The sequence below is a fragment of the Chelon labrosus genome (genome assembly GCF_963514085.1).
Source record: "Chelon labrosus genome assembly, chromosome: 1".
NCBI lineage: Eukaryota > Metazoa > Chordata > Actinopteri > Mugiliformes > Mugilidae > Chelon > Chelon labrosus.
Genome location: NC_140337.1, coordinates 35,140,202 through 35,160,955, shown reverse-complemented (window position 1 = coordinate 35,160,955; position 20,754 = coordinate 35,140,202). Strand labels below are relative to the sequence as shown.

General features: G+C 46.8%; 2 protein-coding genes across 2 annotated transcripts in view; both read right to left on the bottom strand.

The window, feature by feature from the left end:
* The window catches only part of LOC311492880 (uncharacterized protein), a gene marked incomplete at its 5' end in the record, with an annotated part of 263,852 nt that overhangs the window by 169,754 nt on the left and 73,344 nt on the right, over positions 1-20,754 (bottom strand). The window lies entirely within an intron of this gene.
* LOC311486148 (butyrophilin-like protein 2) overlaps positions 1-20,754 on the bottom strand; it is a gene marked incomplete at both ends in the record, with an annotated part of 44,721 nt that overhangs the window by 2,301 nt on the left and 21,666 nt on the right. Inside the window, 5 exons of the mRNA XM_084541909.1 lie at positions 775-1,091; positions 8,141-8,467; positions 9,425-9,748; positions 10,415-10,525; positions 12,296-12,487. Of these exons, the coding sequence (XP_084398035.1) occupies positions 775-1,091; positions 8,141-8,467; positions 9,425-9,748; positions 10,415-10,525; positions 12,296-12,487 (1,271 nt within the window). The remainder of the gene's footprint in view (positions 1-774; positions 1,092-8,140; positions 8,468-9,424; positions 9,749-10,414; positions 10,526-12,295; positions 12,488-20,754) is intronic.

The following is a 20,754-nucleotide window of genomic DNA, read 5'->3' as shown; positions in this document are numbered from 1 at the left end:
TTATCACTGAGTAAAGGATGTGTGTGGTTTCCTGGTTAACCCTGGAATTCCAACAGGAACCTCTCCACTCTCTCCTCTGCAGTCTTCTGCCTCCTGCTGGTGACCACAGCTCGTTGCACACTTCATGTCTTTTAAATGTTGCTGTTGAAAGGCTCATTTCAATCTGTCCTCAGTCATTTATTTACTGTGGCTTTTTCTTCCTTTTCTCTTTTTCAGACGTTCTTTAAAACATATTTGCTGATCAGTTCCTTCTGTCCTGGTTTCATCAACACATCAGAAGTCCCAGAAATGTTCAAAAGCTCATGTTAACTTGTGTCTTGTTGAAGGTTTCAGTCAGGACTGTCCTCTGCTGGACATTTGAATGAAGGTCATTAGTTCCCTCTTCCAAACGTGTTGACTGACTTTGAGGGTTTGACTTGAAGCAGGAGGAGGTCGCTGACATGAACTCTGCTTCACCAGCAGCTTTATCTTCTTTGAAATCATCATCAGATCCTTCACTGATCAATAATCAAAGATCAACAACCTGATCAAACTGACTCTACAGCCATCAGAGGAGACGTTACATCCTGGACCTGGACTCTGTCTGCAGAGGAGACACAAGACAGTTAGAGACAAAGACAGACAGAGACAAAGACAGTTAGAGACAGAGACACTTAGAGACAAAGATAGTGAGAGACACAAGACAGTTAGAGACAAAGACAGACAGAGACAGAGACAGACAGAGACAAAGACAGACACAAAGAAAGAAAGAAAGAAAGAAAACAAACCTTTCACTCTGAGCTCCACTGTTTTCCATCTCAGGATCTTTCTCTCCTTGTTGTAGACTACACAGTTGTATTCTCCACTGTCTCCATCTGTGGGGTATTTCAGGGTCAGACTGAGGTCTCCAGTTTCCAGCAGGTCTTCATTCATCTTCGTTCTGTTTCTGTAAATCTGGTTCTGGTCTTCAAGCTGGTCAGAGCCGTTCTCATACACATGGACCGTCATGAAAATGCCCTTCCTCCACACCACTTTAGCGTCTTCAGGCAGCTCTGTGGTTCTTAAGGTCAGCTGGACAGACTCCACCCCCTCCTCCACCTCCACCTGACAGACTGAGAGGACAACAAATCCTATCATCAGCTGTAGAGACAGCAGCAGCAGCAGCAGCAGCAGCAGGTTTTCATGACTTTATTGAATGATTGTAGAGAAAGCTGAAGGACAGAAGCAGATGAGAGCAGAAGGAACAGGACAGAGATCTAGAAAGGTGTTGCAGATGATCAGAGTCTTGATGGTTGGTTGTTTGGGAGAGAGAGAAAGATTTGATTTTACAGAAATACTTCATTTCCATGAACACATGAGTCATTTTATCTGTGACTGTGATTTCAAACTGTCTCTCTTCCAAACCAGGTTCTGGGGGAGAACTGGGAGACCGTCACGCCACTCACCGACTGCAAGAGCTTCACTTTTTTTCCAATTCACAGTCACTAATGATGCAAACAATGCTCTGATTGTTTGCATCACTGTGTGTTTCTTGTAGAAAAAGAACATCCATGTGTTTGATTCTAGCTGATTCATATATAACAGCTCTCTTCTTAGCATCTCTGGCCCCATTTACATTCAGACTCCCCACTCTAAATGAAGCCGTACAGACTGAGGAATAAAAGAACAAACAATAACTGAGGTCAAATGCAACAAAGAGCCTTTTCCATCATCACTGCTGAAGTGTTGTCTCTTAACTTTACATACGAGTTTCCTCAGCCTGAAGACTTCCTGATCATTTAAAGCTGCTTCTTCTCTGTTCCTCATGTGGAACCTGGCTGAGGTGGAAAAACCTTCCAGATCAGGAAAATAATCCTCCACTTTAACCCCTTTCATATTTTTTGTTTCCTGGAGGAAGGACTTTACCATTGTGGCTGGGTAAGCCTTTTTTCCCTGACTGCCCCCCACTTTAAGAAAGGGCACATCACTGCTGTCAGACTCAGTCTTCCTCAGCAGCACTGCTGTCTGTCTGCTCCTGCTTCTTCTCTGTGTCTGTCTGCTCTCACTCCACTTGTTTTTGCTTCAGCACAAGTGTTTTTAGTTTTAGACCTTCGTTTACGTGGAGTAGATTTATATTCTGCTTCCACCATCTCAGCCTCTTCAACCTGCTCACACCATGCTCTGCTCACTTCACCTGCACCTACCTGTGTTTCACATGCTCACCTGTCTCTCCCACCTGTGTCACACTCAAACCATTTCCACCATTCACAGTGTTTTCATCACTGATCTTGTTTCCTCAAGGTCATCTTCACCACTTACACCAACATCTTTTCCTCCTATGAGTTCCTCCTCTCCCTCAACCTGTACCCTGTCCTCAGCAGTGCCTCCCAGGCCGTCCTGCTGACCAGCACCATCCCGCCTCGACCCCGCAGCACCGGGCCGCCCGGCATCAGCGCGACGCCCCGCGGCTGCGGGGCTCCTCGGCATCGGCGCGATGCCCCGCGGCTGCGGGGCGATCTGCGTTTGCCGCCGGAAGGCCAGGCGAAGCTGGCCTTCCTCTGCTAGGACAGATCCTGACAGTATGTCCTTCTTCACCACAACCAAAACATTTCATTACAGAAGAACGGGCAAACAAAACATAATCAAAATCATCAACTTTAACGTGAAATCTGAGGTTAAGCTCCTCATCACGGTTGTTCAGGATCATGTAAAGCTGTCTCCTGTGAGACACCACATGCTTCAACAAAGGAGACTTACAGCCAGAGAGGATCTTTTTCAGAGGAGAAACAATTTTTCCATGTCTAGATAATTCTCTGCTTAAGAACTCATCAGTGATAAAGGGGGGGACATTTGACAAAATAACCTTTGTTGCGGGCAGCGTCAACGGTTGCACCGACACAAACATATCATTGATGGTGATACCCGTCTCCACAACCTGGTTCACCTTCTCCACCTGATCCAGGAATAAAACTTTAGGTTATTTACATAACCCCGGTTCTCTGAGTAATATGAGTGAGATGTCTCACTATGGGATGCACGCCTCGCTGCAGCCCTCAGAAGCATTAATCTCATTACGCCAATCCTGATTGGCTGGTGAACGTGTCTGTCCGCCATAGGTAGTCCCACCTACCATAAATAGCTCAGGCGGATGGCAACACGTCATTCAAGATAAGCACCTCTTCTCACTCGCCCAAGCAAGAAGGGTTGTCTGGTGAGACATCTCACTCATATTACTCAGAGAACCGGGGTTATGTAAATAACCTAAAGTTCTCTTTCATAATATTTCGCTCGATGTCTCACTATGGGATGTGGTAGCTCCCGTACTGCCAGACAAGCTTATCTAGCGTCCACCAACCCACAGGGAAAAACACTCCGCTCCCATCAGGACAGTAAAACCGCGCGTGCCACGCACGGCGCGGAGACGTCCAACCTATAGAAGCGGACAAACGTGAGAGGCGAGGACCAACTCGCCGCAGCACAGATGTCCTGAACAGAGACTCCCCTGAATAAGGCCCACGATGCGGCCAAGCCCCGAGTCGAGTGCGCTCGCAGGCCCACAGGTGGCTGCAAACCCTGACTCGTATAGGCCAAAGCAATCGCCTCCACCATCCAGTTGGATAGGCGCTGCTTCGTGACAGGTTTTCCTTTATGAGGATTAGCCCAGGAGACAAACAGCTGATCGCTCCTCCTGAACCCCTTAGTCCTGTCCATGTAAGTGCGCACCGCACGAACCGGACATAACGCATGTGACTGCTGGCCCTCTGATGAAGCAGCAAAAGCCACAAGGTCAATAGGGGAACATGAGCCCAACACCTTGGGCACAAAAGCCGGGTTGGGCCTCAAAATCATCCTCACATCCCCAGGGAAGAACTGAGCGCATGACGGCTGTACCGAAAGCGCATGGATGTCACTAACTCGTTTGGCCGAAGCCAGAGCCAGCAACAACACAGTCTTCAAAGACACGTGTTTCAAATCTGCTCCCTCCAGTGGTTCAAAAGGAGGGCCCCTAAGTCCCTCCAGAACCACAGCCAGATCCCACGGAGGTATCAGCGGTCTGGAAACGGGGAGGAGCCTGCGCGCCCCCTTCATAAAACGGCAAACCAGAGGGTGCTGGCTAGCCGTTCGCTTCCCAAACCCCACGTGACAGGCGGCGATAGCCGCCAAGCACACTTTAACCGTGGAGAAGGCTTTTCGCTTGTCAATCAGGTCCTGCAAGAATGACAATATCACTCCTACCGGACACTGAAAAGGAATGTGGCCGTTACTGTGACACCACCCCTCAAACACTCTCCACTTACAGTCATACAAAGACCTAGTGGAGGAGGCCCGAGCGCTCTGAATCGTGGAAATCACACGCTGTGACAGTCCCATAGCCGACAGATTGAGCCATTCAGGGGCCAAGCCCACAGCGCCAGGCGTTGCGGGTGCGGGTGGAAGACCGTCCCCCCCCCCTGCGACAGCAGGTCCCTGCGCAGCGGGAGCTGCCAGGGCTGAGCGCACAGTAACCGATATATCTCCGCCAGCCAATGCATCGCAGGCCAATGCGGAGCTATCAAAATCAGTGCGAGGCCGTGCTCCCTCACTCTGGACAGAGTGGGGGGTATCAAGGCCAGGGGAGGGAACGCGTAAAGAAGCTCGTGCGGCCAGGCGTGCGCTAGTGCGTCTACGCCGAGGGGAGCATCCAGGCTGCGCAGAGAGTAAAACAGCGCGCACTGCGCGTTCTCTCTCGACGCGAACAGATCCACCGCGGCCCGACCATAGCGGGACCATATCTGTCCCACAATCTCCGGGTGCAGAGCCCATTCCCCGTACACCGGCGCTCCTCTGGACAACAGGTCCGCGCCCGTGTTCAGCGCGCCCGGGACGTGCGTCGCCCTCAAGGAGAGGAGACGGCCGCAGCTCCACAGGATCAGTTTGCGTGCCAGCATGTGCAACTGACGGGAGCGCAATCCCCCCTGACGGTTGATATACGCCACCGTCGTCGTATTGTCCGTCCTCACTAGGACATGATGACCCATGAGAGACGGAAGGAAATGTTTCAGGGAGAGGAACACCGCTGAAAGTTCCAGAAAATTTATGTGAGCCCGCTGGAGGTCCGATCCCCAGCGGCCCCTCACAGACCGGCCCTCGTGAATTCCGCCCCAACCCGTCAGGCTGGCGTCCGTAGTGACCACCTTCCTGGACAGGACGGAGCCCATGGGCACCCCCTGGGTCAGAAAGGACGGGGCCCGCCAGTGGCGCAGCGCCCTGGCGCACTCCGGTGTGACCAACACTCTCCGCGCGCCATGACGCACGGGATCCAGCCCACACGAGGCCACCCAAAGCTGGAACTCCCTCATGTGGAGGCAACCGAGACGGACTACGAGGATGGCAGACGCCATCAGTCCGAGTAACCGAAGACACAATCTGAATTGAACAGACCTGCCTGGATGAAAAAGCGCGAGACACGTCCTGAAAGCTTTCACTCGTTCCGCCGACAGGTGCGCCGTGAAAGTTACCGAGTCCAGGGATAATCCCAGAAAGATTATGCCCTGCGCCGGGGACAGCATGCTCTTTTCCACGTTTATCACAAAACCCAGATCGACTAGGTGCCGTGTGAGAATACGCGTGTGCGCTCTGGCCTCCTGCTCCGATTGTGCCAAAAGCAGCCAATCGTCCAGATACGTGGCCAAGCGGATGCCCCGCCGTCTCAGCGGGGCTATTGCTGCTTCCGTGCACCGCACGAACACCCTCGGGCTTAAAGACAGGCCGAAAGGGAGCACGCGGTACTCGTAGCAGATCCCCTGGAAAGCGAACCTCAGATACTTGGGGAGGATAGATCGGGATGTGGAAATACGCGTCTTTCAGATCGACAGAAGTGAACCAATCGTTCTGACGCACAAGACGCAGCAGGGATGCGTGTGTAAGCATCCTGAACTTGTATTTCCTCAGATATTTGTTCAGAGCCCGCAAATCCAGGATAGGGCGAATCCCGCTCCCCCCCCCCGTTTGGGGACCAGAAAATACCTGGAGTAAAAACCGCTCTGACACTGTGCGGGAGGGACGACACATATTGCTCCTTTGTTTAACAGTGAGAGGATTTCCTCTCGTAAAACACGAGCTGACTCTCCCTGAGCCTGGGATTGTATTATACCGGCGAACCGCGGGGGAACAGCGGCGAACTGCAGCCTGTAACCCTTCAAGATCGTCTTTAACACCCAGGATGGGGCTGCGAGTGCGGCCCATCTCTCCCAACTGAGGGAGAGAGGTGACACGCATTGCAGTCCCTCCACCACGAGAGGCGCCCGTCGTGGTGCGGTGGCGCCCCCTCGTGGTGGAACGACACGGTCCCCGTGCAGCGCCGTGCATTTTTGCCCGGGAGGACAGTGCAGCGGCTGGGACCTCACAGCCCCCACCCCGAGGAGAGCCGCGGCCTCTCGCCGGAGGGGGGCAGCGGGTGTCGCCACCGCGCTGCTTATTTTGACAAATTTGGCTTTTATTAACTGCGCCCTTAGCCCGCGGCCTGGATGCGACAGTGGAACACATTTTATTTTCTTTGTGAAAACTTGTGTATGTGTGCGTGCTTGTGGACATGAGAGAGGGGCAACCGCTGAACCCTCCGCCGTCAAATGTCCATCTCTCCCGGCTTGCTCTGGCACGGTCCGTGGCAGCTGGGAGATGGGGGCGTGGGGGACCCCCAGGTGCACGCTCGAAAGCCAAACAGGTGGAGCTGGAGAACGGGGAACTTCCAGCTGCAACACCGGTGGAGAGAGGGGTGGTCGAGGCAGTTAGAAGACGTCGTCCTCTTCTTCATCCTCTGATATGAGGAGTTCCGAGGCAGCATCTTCATCGTCCCCATAGTCCAGTTCCAGAACATCTTCCTCCTGCGGGGGATGCGCGGCTAGGTCGAGCTGGGAGCCCCAGCTGGCGCTAGCCTTCGGAGTCGCCACCACAGCGACCGCCATCTCCTCTCCGTCCTCTGCGGCGGCGCCGTCGGGAGGGAGAAAGGGGTCGTGCCCAGACAAGCTAGCCTGGCGGGCTAGCCGTCTGCGGAGACTCTTAATTGTGAACACTGCGCAGTGTTGACACGAGCCGGGGACATCGATAGCCAGTCGGGCGTGTTCCAGCCCTAGGCAGCTCGAGCAGACCTGGTGTGGATCATTTTTCGAGATCTTATTCCCACAGCGACAGGGACGGGCCCCGGAGTCTCCGTGCCCTCTGGTGTGAGGGATTCTAGCCTCCATTCCTTGCTAGCTGGTGTGCCGGCAAGGCTAATCGAGGCAGTTAGCTGGTGTGCTAACTCGGTGTTTCAGCTAACTGGTGTGTTAACCGGGTGCAGTTAACTGGTGTGTTAACTTATGAAGACGAGGGATTAACTGGTGTGTTAATACTCGGTACTCGAAGCGCCGTGGTGAGGCGTCGAGGACAGTGCTGACCAGGCCGTGGAGGGCGAGGAAGCACTGGGGTCGATCTGGTGTGACCGACTGGCAGAACACGTCCAAGGCCAGAAGCCCCCGGCGACCGAAGCTAAAAAAGATCAGTCTGTGGACAGTTTAGCTAGCTAGCCCTGGACGCGAGATATGCTCCGAGTGAGAAGAGGTGTTTGAATGACGTGTTGCCATCCGCCTGAGCTATTTATGGTAGGTGGGACTACCTATGGCGGACGGACACGTTCACCAGCCAATCAGGATTGGCGTAATGAGATTAATGCTTCTGAGGGCTGCAGCGAGGCGTGCATCCCATAGTGAGACATCGAGCGAAATATTATGAAAGAGAACCACAGCTCCGTTCATCCTAGCGGCCGATTTCACAGAACTGTGACCGACCACCTCTCCTACGGCTAAACCGACCTCCTCCACGCTGCACGGGAAGCTGGCACCAACTTTGATGCTGTGCTTCCTCGTCAGCCGGGAGAAAGCTCCATTCACCATGGAGTCTGAGACGCCAACTCACCGAAAACAAACCAAATCACACCAACAATCAAATGACTAACTTATCACTATAAACTTAAACTACAATTCACAAAACAACATGAATAAAAAAACAGAAAAAAAAATCAGAAAACACTCGCTCAGAGTCGCTCCTCACCACACTCACTCCCAGCATGCACTCAGAGAGAGAGAGGGAGAGAGAGAAAGGATGGAAATAATAAAGACAGAATGAAAGAAAAGACAAAGAAAAAGAAAGAGAAAAAAAAACAAACCTCTGACATAGAGCTTCACTTGTTTCTTCATCAGGATGTCTCCCTCCTTGTTGTAGACGGTGCAGGTGTAGGTGTAGGTGTCTCCATCTGTGGGGTATTTCAGGGTCAGACTGAGGTCTCCAGTTTTCAGCAGGTCTTCATTCATCTTCGTTCTGTTTCTGTAAATCTGGTTCTGGTCTTTAAGCTGGTCAGAGCCGTTCTGATACACATGGACCTTCCTGTTGTAAATGTCCTTCCACTCCACTTTAGCGTCTTCAGGCAGGTGAGCTGTGGTTTTGCAGGTCAGCTGGATAGACTCCAACCCTGAATCCACCTCCACCTGGGGGACTGAGAGGACAACAAATCCCATCATCAGCTGTAGAGACAGCAGCAGCAGCTCTGAGCACATTGAAGAGAAATATTTGGAGTGAAACATGTTTGACTGGTTCCAGTCTGAAATATGTCCCATTCTCCATTGAACAGAGACAGTGTTGTCTTTGGTGTCTGTCCAATCATGTGACATCAGTAACATGTTTACAACATTAATGTTCAGGAAGATAACCCCCCCCCCCCCCCCCTACTTTACCACAGCTGGATCAGCTGCTGACTGATTACTGTAGGACTCATTAGAACATGGACATTATTTCTAAGGTCAGTCAGCTGATCAGTTAACCTCTGACCTCTGACCTGTATCTACAGTACTGACCTCTGACCTGTATCTACAGTACTGACCTCTGACCTCTGACCTGTATCTACAGTACTGACCTCTGACCTGTATCTAAAGTACTGACCTCTGACCTGTATCTACAGTACTGACCTCTGACCTCTGACCTGTATCTACAGTACTGACCTCTGACCTGTATCTACAGTACTGACCTCTGACCTCTGACCTGTATCTACAGTACTGACCTCTGACCTCTGACCTGTATCTACAGTACTGACCTCTGACCTGTATCTACAGTACTGACCTCTGACCTCTGACCTGTATCTACAGTACTGACCTCTGACCTCTGACCTGTATCTACAGTACTGACCTCTGACCTCTGACCTGTATCTACAGTACTGACCTCTGACCTCTGACCTGTATCTGCAGTACTGACCTCTGACCTCTGACCTGTATCTACAGTACTGACCTCTGACCTCTGACCTCTGACCTGTACCTACAGTACTGACCTCTGACCTGTGACCTGTATCTACAGTACTGACCTCTGACCTCTGACCTGTATCTACAGTACTGACCTCTGACCTGTGACCTGTATCTACAGTACTGACCTCTGACCTCTGACCTGTATCTACAGCACTGACCTCTGACATTGAGCTTCACTTGTTTCTTCATCAGGATGTCTCCCTCCTTGTTGTAGACGGTGCAGGTGTAGATGTTGTTGTCTCCATCTGTGGGGTATTTCAGGGTCAGACTGAGGTCTCCAGTTTTCAGGTTTTTCTTCATCTTCGTTCTGTTTCTGTAAATCTGGTTCTGGTCTTCAAGCTGGTCAGAGCCGTTCTGATACACATGGACCTTCCTGTAGTATCTGTCCTTCCACTCCACTTTAGCGTCTTCAGGCAGGTGAGCTGTGGTTTTGCAGGTCAGCTGGACAGACTCCACCCCTGAATCCACCTCCACCTGGTAGACTGAGAGGACAACAAATCCCATCATCAGCTGTAGAGACAGCAGCAGCAGCTCTGATGGTAACAGGACGTCTCTGTCCATCCTTGTCTATGTGTCTCATGTTGGTGGAGGACTCTCAGTGTTCAGTTTGTTTGAGGACGTGGATCAACCAGGTGACCTGAGCTCACCTGACGTCTGTCACACCTCTGACACAAACCAGTGGAAACTAGTTTGTGACTGAACACCAGTTTTCTTCTTCAGGACATTTGGAGCAGTTACCAAAGAAGAAGTCAGGAACTAATGAGGAACCAATCAGATGAATGGATGAGGAAGAACCCTAACCCTCTGCTCTGGTTTTACTGGGACTGGGAGAGACCTGGACTCATGAGCTCAGAGCTCAGGTCCTGATTGAGGACGTCAGGAGCTTCTGATTAGAGCTGGATTGTGTCTCCGTTTGTCCCTGATGTCTTCCTGACTCGTTCCTTGGTAACTAATCAAAGCGTCCTGTAAAGTGCTGCTGACATGTTTGATGAAGAGTTTCTGACTTCTGGAACTAAACCTGGAAGTTTCTCTTCAGCTCTCTGTAGCAGCTGTTTGAACTCTGAACTCTTTCAGCAGCTGGAACAAGTCTCCTCCACAGGACACATGTTACCATCAGCATTATGGGTAGTGTAGTAGTAGAGACTCACCTGGCATGAAGTAGTGTCGACAAAGAAACAAAAGACCCCCAACGACACCAAGAACAACAACCAGGAGAACCAGGAGAACCAGGAGAGCTGTAGGCCAGACTGGAGGTGGTTCTGTGGAGAAACATTAAGAACAACATGACCTCTGACCTCTGACCTGTATCTACAGTACTGACCTCTGACCTCTGACCTGTATCTACAGTACTGACCTCTGACCTCTGACCTGTATCTACAGTACTGACCTCTGACCTGTATCTACAGTACTGACCTCTGACCTCTGACCTGTATCTACAGTACTGACCTCTGACCTCTGACCTGTATCTACAGTACTGACCTGTATCTACAGTACTGACCTCTTACCTGTATCTACAGTACTGACCTCTGACCTCTGACCTGTATCTACAGCTCTGACCTCTGACCTCTGACCTGTATCTACAGTACTGACCTCTGACCTGTATCTACAGCTCTGACCTCTGACCTCTGACCTGTATCTACAGCTCTGACCTCTGACCTCTGACCTGTATCAGAGCCGGTCTACGGAGAGCCTTCCCACTCTCTATTAAGTCCCATTGTAACGAATTGTGGTTGCAGTTCCACCAGATTTCCACTGGGGGCGATCGCCATGACTGCAACATGAATGGGACTCTATGGAGCTAAACGGCTAAATGTGTCTCTTTCACCCGATTGTCGTTGAGAAATCTCAGATTTGATTGTAGGTTTTGCAAGTTCAACATGGGTTATAGGTCAAAAGTTGAATGAACGAGAACTTATGTCCTTTCGTTTTCTTACAGGTTGAGTTGTTGTTGCCCATAACACGCTAGCATTGTGCTAATGAACGCTGATTGGTCAGTGAAGGACTGATTACGACCAGATCCCGCTTGATGGCATCGTGGCATCCGAAGCGGGACCAGAATGTTAAGGCGGACTTTTTCGGCCCGGTCTTTTAAAACAGCAAAACAAAAACTCTTCTAGCACGTGTATTTACCCATGTCAGCTGTGTTGTCCATGCCTCGAGAGAAAAGAAAGTGCAGAGCGCGAAAGCACCAAAGCAGTGACTGAAGGATTGCCGTAAAGCAGTATCTCTGGTCGTACGATGTGTATGACGTCATTGACATTTTAAAACACTTTTTAAAGCAAAATAAGTGACTCTAAAAAATCTAACACCCAGCAATGTGTCATTTCTTTGCATCTCCTTTCAAATACAATATTCAAATTACTGCACAAAAAATTATATCCTGAGAAAAGTGGGTTTTGAGGGGTACTGCTCCATAGACCTCCATTCATTCTGCACTCGTCCTGAGAGCGCCCTCATATGGAACCAGAGTGGAACTGCAACCAGTTCAGAAGCCGGAAGTTCAATGAGAGTGGAACTTCTCCCCTTATTAGACGTTCTCTGACTGACCTCTGACCTGTATCTACAGTACTGACCTCTGACCTGTATCTACAGTACTGACCTCTGACCTGTATCTACAGTACTGACCTCTGACCTCTGACCTGTATCTACAGTACTGACCTCTGACCTGTATCTACAGTACTGACCTCTGACCTCTGACCTGTATCTACAGTACTGACCTCTGACCTCTGACCTGTACCTACAGTACTGACCTCTGACCTGTATCTACAGTACTGACCTCTGACCTCTGACCTGTATCTACAGTACTGACCTCTGACCTCTGACCTGTACCTACAGTACTGATTCCACTGACAGTAGAATAAATTAATAAAGGACTCAGCCTCTTATTATACATGAGATGTGTGTGGACAGCGTGAGACTGAAGGAGTCTGACTCAGGCTAAAAGCCTTAGCGATGGTAACCCTACAAATGTCCACTGTGTGTGATCATACAGTTTACTGCTGTATACAGTGGTAGTGTTTATTGCTGACCTTTGACCTGCAGCTCTACGGCTGCCAGTCTCCGTTCTCGTCTTCCATCACTGATGGAGCAGGTGTAGCTGCCGCTGTCAGAGAGGTGGGGTTTTGTCAGAGTGAGGCTGAAGTCTCCAGTGTCTAGAGCATCAGGCGTCATCGATGTCCTCCCCCTGTAAACCTGGTTCTGACCTTCAACTTCATCTGTTTCTCCTCGTTTGTGGACAGATTTGGGACTGAGATCGTTCCTGGTCTAAATCACTGTGGGGTCCTCAGGTAAAAAACCCAAGTCGTGGCAGGGTAGCAGGACAGACTCCGCCCCCTCATTCACCTGCACCACACCTGCCAGGGCATGCTGGGAAACTGAGAGGACACACAAAGAGAAAGACAAATCAGCTGCATGCTGTGGGTTTGACTTGACACATGACTGACTGTAGGACACATCTACAGACACATCTCTTCTTTAACAGCACCAATCTAAACCACAAACTGTCTCAACGTCCAAACTAGAACTCCAACCGTGTTATTCATGTCAAGTATTCAGAGATGGCTTCTTGCTTTCACAGATTTACAAGTCTGGAACACTAGGAAGCTAACATGCAGCAAACACAGAGAGAACATCTACTGATTGGAGCAAGATGTTACTGAGAAACATCCTTCATGTTCATGGTCTGCTCGTCCATAAGGTCCAGGGGGGCTGGGTCCAAAGTCAATGCTCTGTTCTCTTGTCTTCTTTCTAGCATTTCTAGCACTCAGCTTAGGAAACATGGCCTCATTCTACAGATGTTTGTCTTTCTGTCCACTCCAGGACACCGTAGCTCACTGTGTTTGTGTTTGATAGTTAACCTCTGACCTGGTTCCAGTTCACAATGTCAGGAACAGAAGACTGGACCGACTGTTCTCTGATCATCTGATACATCCAGACATGTGATAGTCAACGTTCTGTCCTCTGTGCTGCTCAGAAAGCTTTGGATCATTTGTGTTGATTCCAGTAAGAACCCATTTGAAGACTGACCTGTTGTTAATGTGTGAATGTTCCGACTTTTGTCTAGAGACAGAAATAAACAGGACGGAGGCTGTGAAGTCCAGACCAGGACATTCAGTTTGTTCCAGTCACTGAAAACCTGTCCCACATTCACCACTGGAAACATCAGGATAGATAGGGTGAATGAAAACAGCTGCTGTTTAATAAGGTTAACATTTCTTAACCTTTAATATGTCTCTGTTGCTTGTTCTCAGTAATGTGGCATCTGGATGAGGAAACTAGTCGTCAACATCCCCCCATGAAGAAGTCACTAGCTGACAGTTTGACTTTCAAACACATTGACATTTGTAAATGTTTGTGTCCAACAGTGAAGTCCTGACCTGCAGCCAGATCATCAAGCAGTCGTTAGCTCTGAGCTCACCTTCAATCTGTTTGATTCTTTCTTTCTTGATGTGATTTGACATTTACAGCAGTGATTAGAAACAGTCCACGTGAACAGAACATCAGACTCTGCTTCTGGACGTGTCCCTCACAGACAAACTAAGAACTAATCAAAGTTGAAACAGGTCATCACTGACTTTCTTTAAAGAGACAGACGTGAGAGAAATGACGTCAGACTGAAGTGAGAATCAGATCCAGGAAGAAGATATCTTACCGTGAACGAGGATCACAAACACCACCAACGTCTTCATCTTCCTGTCAAACTAAGGCTCACAGCAGCTGATCATCTACTGACTCTCTGACAACACTTCTCTGCAGCCACGTTTGTGAAGACAGTGTCAGCTTTCCTCTGACAGGTGAAGAGAGGGAGGGGCCAGGTGTGTCTCTCTCTACATTCAGCTTCACTCTGATAAAGACGTTCAGTTTCCTCATACTTTCACACCTGTTCATCCAGTTTGTGTCAGGTGCAGCAGTCTGACTCTGAAAGTAAACTAAACTAAATCTAAGGGTTTATTTTCACTGTCTCCTAAAAGAAGTAAGTAAAAGAGTAAAATAAGTTTCAAACTTGGTCATGACTTGGAATGAAGTTGTCTAAAAATATGTAACACAGAATGATGGGATCATTTTACACATTATGTTTTAGAAGCAGTTAGAACAGACAATCACACACGTCTGTGATCAGAACCAGGTTTCTGTCACATGACGTCTCTAGCAGAAGTGAAACATGTCCAGACAAATAGCACCGACTAGTCTTCAGAGGAGAGTGCGCATGCGTCTGTTGTGCTGCAGCCTTTCTACTAAATGATGTGACTTTAGAGGAACTGAGGACATTGACTCTTCTATATATTCAGAGTCTGGCTTAGGATACTTTGACTCTATACATGTGCTGAACCTCAGTCAAAGGTTGAGAATGCAACCCAGGTGGTCTCCTCCCTTAGCTCTGCCTCCTGCCAGGTGCAGTATAAAAGGCTTCAGGTGGATCAGTTCAGCCTCTCTTGATGGTCCCTGGTGGTGCTTTCTTTGTGTTTCAGGGAGTTGTTGTTCCTTTGTTGATTGTCAGTGCAGCCTGGGTGTGGTCAGGTGGGAGGCTAGGCACCGTGGTGAGGACCTCACTCCTGTTGCATGCAAGTGGACACTGGGTGACTTTTAATGGGATTATTTTAGTGTTGTAGCCCAGGCCACTGGGAAGGAGAAGGTAACTGGTAGTCTGCCTCCCACTGAGGCCCCAGCCCACTGATGGTAGCTACTGGTTGGAGTTATTAGACTTTTAGTTTGATTGTAGTCAGCCTTTTACATTAATATGAATCTAATCATTGTAGTCATACTGACCTTGTCTTATCTTTTCTCCACTTCTCTCTTCAGGTTTATTTGTTCAATAACAACTTCTTAGCTTTATCTACTGTCTCTGCCTCCTCACTCATCAACCTGTCTCCTTATTCTTTGCATCACATTAGTTTAGTTTTCTGCTCTTTAGATCCTGAGCTTCAAGTCCCCAGGTGTCGTTGATGGTCTCTCTTTTTATTGAACGTTGGAAAACTCCTCTTCCTCTTCCTCTCCTCTCATCTCCTCTCCTCTTCCTCTTCCTCTTCCTCTCCTCTTCCTCATAGACATAGTCCTCCATGCAGTCCTCAGATAACTCTTCTTTGTGTGTGTTCACTGTAACATGTCACATGATGTAATGGGAGCTTCCTCTGATGTAAATGTGTCTGTTCAACTCCAGGAGGCTTCTTACGTCCTGGGTGTGTCCTCTGAGGGCTCAACAGCAGACATGATCAACAGGCTTCAGGAACTCTTAGACTTTAAGGACGTATGTAGCAACTCATAATGTAATAATGGCTCATAATGCAATAACAGCTCATAATGTAATAACTTACATGTAATAAAAGTTCATAATGTAATAATCAGCTCATAATGTAATAAAATCATGAGTGCATAACGTAATAACGTCTTTGCGCATAATGTAATAATGTAACAATTTATTACATTATGAGCCCAGCTGTATCGCAATTCATAATGTAATAATGGCTCATAATGTAATAATAGATTATATTGTGAAAAAAGTGTTGCATTATCATTTACCTCTGAAATAAAGGTACAAATAAAGCAAAAGACATGGGTTTCAGCACCTTTAATGAACAGAATTAGTGAAACTGAGTAGCCTATTATTTAATAATAGCCTAACTGATGTATAAAGTTGAGGCATTAGGTGGCATCCATGAGAGTTGTTTTAGGCCTTTGAGACTGCCGTGCTCACCTCTACTGTCTGACTAGTGCAGGTAAGCAGCACTTTTTGTGACTTCTAAAGTTCAATTAATATCATTGTTAAATCAAGCCATCCACCATTTTTGTTTAAATATTCTGTGTATTAAGATTGTTGTTTGCACAATGTTGTATGTTTTAGCTAGCCGCTATTTCTTGCATTTTAGCTAGCAGCTATTTCATGTGTATTAATAAGATTTTAGGTAGGATAACGTTGTATGTTGTAAGCATTTAGTATGGATCCTACGCACAGTTTTAAAAATCAACACCTGAGACTTGATTCCCACGCATGAAATTAGTTTCCGAGTCTGTGTTGCATTTAGAAGTTTTAGACTAGTTTTTTGCATTATTTTAGCATTCTGTCAGCTGGTTTTGTTGCATTTGCATTGGTGATTTACTGCGTGACTTCCAGCTGTGTTGATTTTGTCTCCCGGCTTAACTGAGCAATGTGCTATGGATTTTCTATCCGCTTGACAATAATAATAATAATAATCTTTCCCTTAACTATACCAGTACTTTTAATATTAATCAGTGGTTTTAATGCATAGCACAGCAGTTTCAATACCTACCCGCAGAAATTTGTGCTTCTGCGACAGAAAACAAAAAATAGACACCTGCCTGACACACACAAAAAATTAATTTTCATGTTTATGGACACAAATTAATAGATTCAATGTTAATTAAGTATTTCACAAACTGCCATGAGATTTGGTTGTATTATTTATTTTATGTACATAGCAGTACACAGCACTTCTACTATGGTGCAGGTGAAATCTCATACAAGCCCTGTGGAGGGGAAGAAAGCAGAAAAGATGCCCTGCCCATCTACCTAACAGTGTTCAATAACCACACAAAAAATTTGTTTTGGTTATATATCTTTTTCCCCCTACTTTAAAGTGTAGCACCTTATCATCAAGCAAGTTTACTCTGCTCTACCTTTTTCAATCTACCATCAACCAGTAACACGTAGAGGTTCTTCTAGGTTCTCATCTAGATCAAATTATTTGTAGGGGTGCGCAACATACTAAAATATATGCACATATACTATTTGTTAAACATAAATCACCACTGATCTAGTGATTCTGTATATATATATGTATGCATGCCTTGCCTCAATGTTTAATTAATCAATTAACTTTGTTTCATTTACAGAAAAGGAACAATGAGAGTGGGCATAACAATCTTTGTGCTGTACACACTGGGCCTTTTGGTTAGTGACATTCAAGGCCATGGAAATCGAGTGATGGATGATGAGACATATGATGTCATTGTAAAAGTTCTGAGAGGAGAATTTCATGTTCCTGTAAAAGAAAGAACAAGGGTCCAACGCTCTGCCCTTGTTCGTCTCTGGAGGAAAAAGCACTTGTTTGGGCTATCAGATGACAGCAAAACATTAATGTACAATGGGAAATTGGTTGCAAAAAAGACCAGCCTTAAAGGTATTGTTAAGACAGGGCTTGATGAGACCAAGGGATGTGGTGCCAGAAAAGTTAATGTGTATTTAAAGGATCAGTATTCCGGCATCAGTACAAGAAATGTGCAAAAGGTATTGGACAGGTCCAGGCGCTATCATCTTCACAGAGCTACTTTTCGAAACAAGGTAATTCCCAAGCCCGTCAGAGCTAAAACAGTTCAAGAGCGTCATCAAATTGACCTCCTTGACATGGGGAAATGGGCCGTCAAGCATAGAAATGTTAGATATAGGTACATCCTAACCGTCCTTGATGTATATAGCAGATACATATGGCTACGCCCCCTGAAGAGCAAAGAGAGCAAAGAGGTTGCTAAACATCTCGTTGAAATCTACACTGAACATGGCCCACCCAAGATTTTGCAGCACGATCAGGGCAAAGAATTCAAAGGTGCAGTCCAGAAGCTGATGGAATCGTATCAGGTCAAAGTCATTCAGAGCTCTCCATATCACCCCCAGAGCCAAGGTAAAGTTGAAAGAAGACACCGTGTGCTACGTCGAAAAATCATGTACGACTTTGTAAATTTCAAACGAGGAGGTGTTAACTGGGTGGCACATATGCCAGTTTATGCGAGAGTTATGAATCAGGACAAAAAAGAGGTTCTCAACTGGATGTCTCCTTTTGAAGTGTATTATGAACGGAAGAATAACATCAGGACTCATCACTTAACCAGCAATACAGCTGATGCTAGCCCCAACTCAGTTCCTGAAGACTTAGAACAGAACATGACTAAGTTTGAGGAAAACCGCAGGGAGATACGAAGGAGGCCCTCAAGGCTACAGAACGTTGCATGAAACGCATAACTAAATTGAGGGAAAATCCACCATCATCAGTTTACAATTTACAGGACAAAGTGTTGGTGAGGGTCAGCAAAGGTCCAAGATTTTCTAAACGATATGCTGTGGTACCAGGTATAGTTGTTCAAAGAAATGCAGATCTGTCAAAATATAAAGTCAAGTTCCAAATGCCAGGCAGCCCAGGCCATCAGCATATCAAATGGTTCTCAGTGTGTGATGTGACAAGTGTCACAAGGGAGCGGGAGAAGCAACGTTCCAAGCACAAGGCCAAAAAACATCAGCGCATACAGTTGTTACAGCCCATCACCCATGAAAAGAGGTTGGAGTCCTTTGAATCACTAGGTTTCAGGACTCGTTTGGACCCTAGCTCAGATGGCAGCTGCCAGTTTGCAGCTATGGTTGACCAACTTGCCAAACTTGGAATTTTTCGGTCTGTAGCATCTCTAAGGCAAGAAATTGTATCAGACCTAATGGTTCACCCACATGCCATGAATGGGATACATCTTTCTAATTTTGTGGAAGGACAATGGGATGACTATGTGCAAAACATGCAGCACAGTGGTACATATGGTGATCATCTGACTCTACAAAGAGCATCCACCATATTCAATGTGCAGTTTATGGTTGTATCAACACTGGGTGTCAATGCAACAGCAATAGTATCCCCAAATGGTCACTATAATGAAAGTCTGCCATTGCTGATTCTAGGGCATTTCGCTGAAGGTTGTGGGGACCATTATGTGAGTCTTGATGGACCAGTCAAACCATTGATAAAAAGAATACAGGACGCAGAGAAGCAGAGGTTACATCTTTATAACCCTAACTCTGACCAATATTCAAACCGTGACTATGACCAACATTCAAACCCTGATTCTGACCACCATTCAAACCCTTACTCTGAACACCATTCAGACCCTGACTCTGACCAACCTTCAAACCCTGACTGTGACCACCATTCAGACCATTCAAAACCTGACTCTCACCAACATTCAAACCCAGACTCTGACCATCACTCTGACCCTGACTCTAACCATCACTACAATGATATTCATGATGACATGGTGTTAGGGTCACCATGTGATGTCCCACATGGTGACATTGGAGATACAGTCCATCAAACTGACTCTGATATTCTTCCTTCTGTTCCTGATGATACACTCTTGGTTGTTAGCCCTAACTTGCCTTTGCTGGCAGTGTCATCCATTATCCAGCATTGCCTGTTGATGGATATGACAATGCTGGGCACCTTCAACAGAGTTTCGAACTTATTCAGAGAGCTAACCTGGCCATTCCTACCAAGAATTTATATACGTGGTTCTTTGGTTGAATGTTTAGATATTGAGACGGATGAAGACTGCTGTATAAATATTAGCAGGTTATATAAAGCAGCTGGACGCAATAGTGGCCTTGCATCCAACATCAGGCAGCTCTTCAGCCAAAATGCCAGGTGGTTTACTGCATGGATTGTGATTCGACACATATCCTCTGGATGGTTTCGTATAACCGACATATATTGGAAGAAATAAAGTTCTTTTTTTCTAAATCCCATTAACCTGTTCAGCCCCTGATCTGTGTGATCACGGGCACAGTGCCTGACAAATGGAGCCCTGGACTAGATTTTTGTTGGCTAACTATAATTTATGCTTATGTATTATTTATGCGTATTGTTTAATTAAATCACGACTTGTGTTTTTTTTTTTACTTTGGTAGCCTGACAGGCTGAAGAACTTATGAGCTCAGTGAGCTGGTTCATGTTTTGTATGACCCCCCCCCCCCACAGTATGTCTGTTCTTTAAGTATATAGTTTCACAAGTTCCAAAATAAAGTGAATGTTGAATGAACATGCTGCTTGTATCATGTATTTAATGTAAGTAGCAGGAAAATGTTTAAAAGCGTTTATTAAATTGGCATTAAAAACTGTTACGCCCAGCTTAAGGGGTATCAGGAAGTAACATAAAACCAGGTGGTAAGGTTAATAAACAAAGGTATTTATTAAATGAAAATACAAATTGCTTTAACAAAAGGAGGTGAGGCAAAAGGGGAACAAAGGGCGAGTGGATGCTGTTTAAAAGAACAAATAAATATAACAAAAAGAGAACTCTAAACAGAGCCTATTTCTTCTAAATTGAAAATTAAAATTTACTGTTTTCTGCATTAGTGTAGCAATAGAAAATGCTCTTAAACTACATGAACTACAGTCCCCCTCCATCTTCCCTTATCCACCCTATTACTGTAGTGCCACCTATGTACAAATCATAGTCAAACACATGCCTCAGCCTGTAGGTGAATTCGAGTAGTCAATGTGCAGGTGTGGCCATTATGGACTTAATGCTCAACCACGATTTGATGAAATTGTGTGATTCTGCTTACATACAGACAGACAATCACAGAGGTGAAAGCAGGTCCTTTCACCCTGCAGGAATGGCAAAGGTAAAGAAATGGTTATAATGCAACATTTTTGTCACAGTATAAGCCACTGTTACATTATGAGCTGTTATTACATTATGAGTTGCTATATAGTTG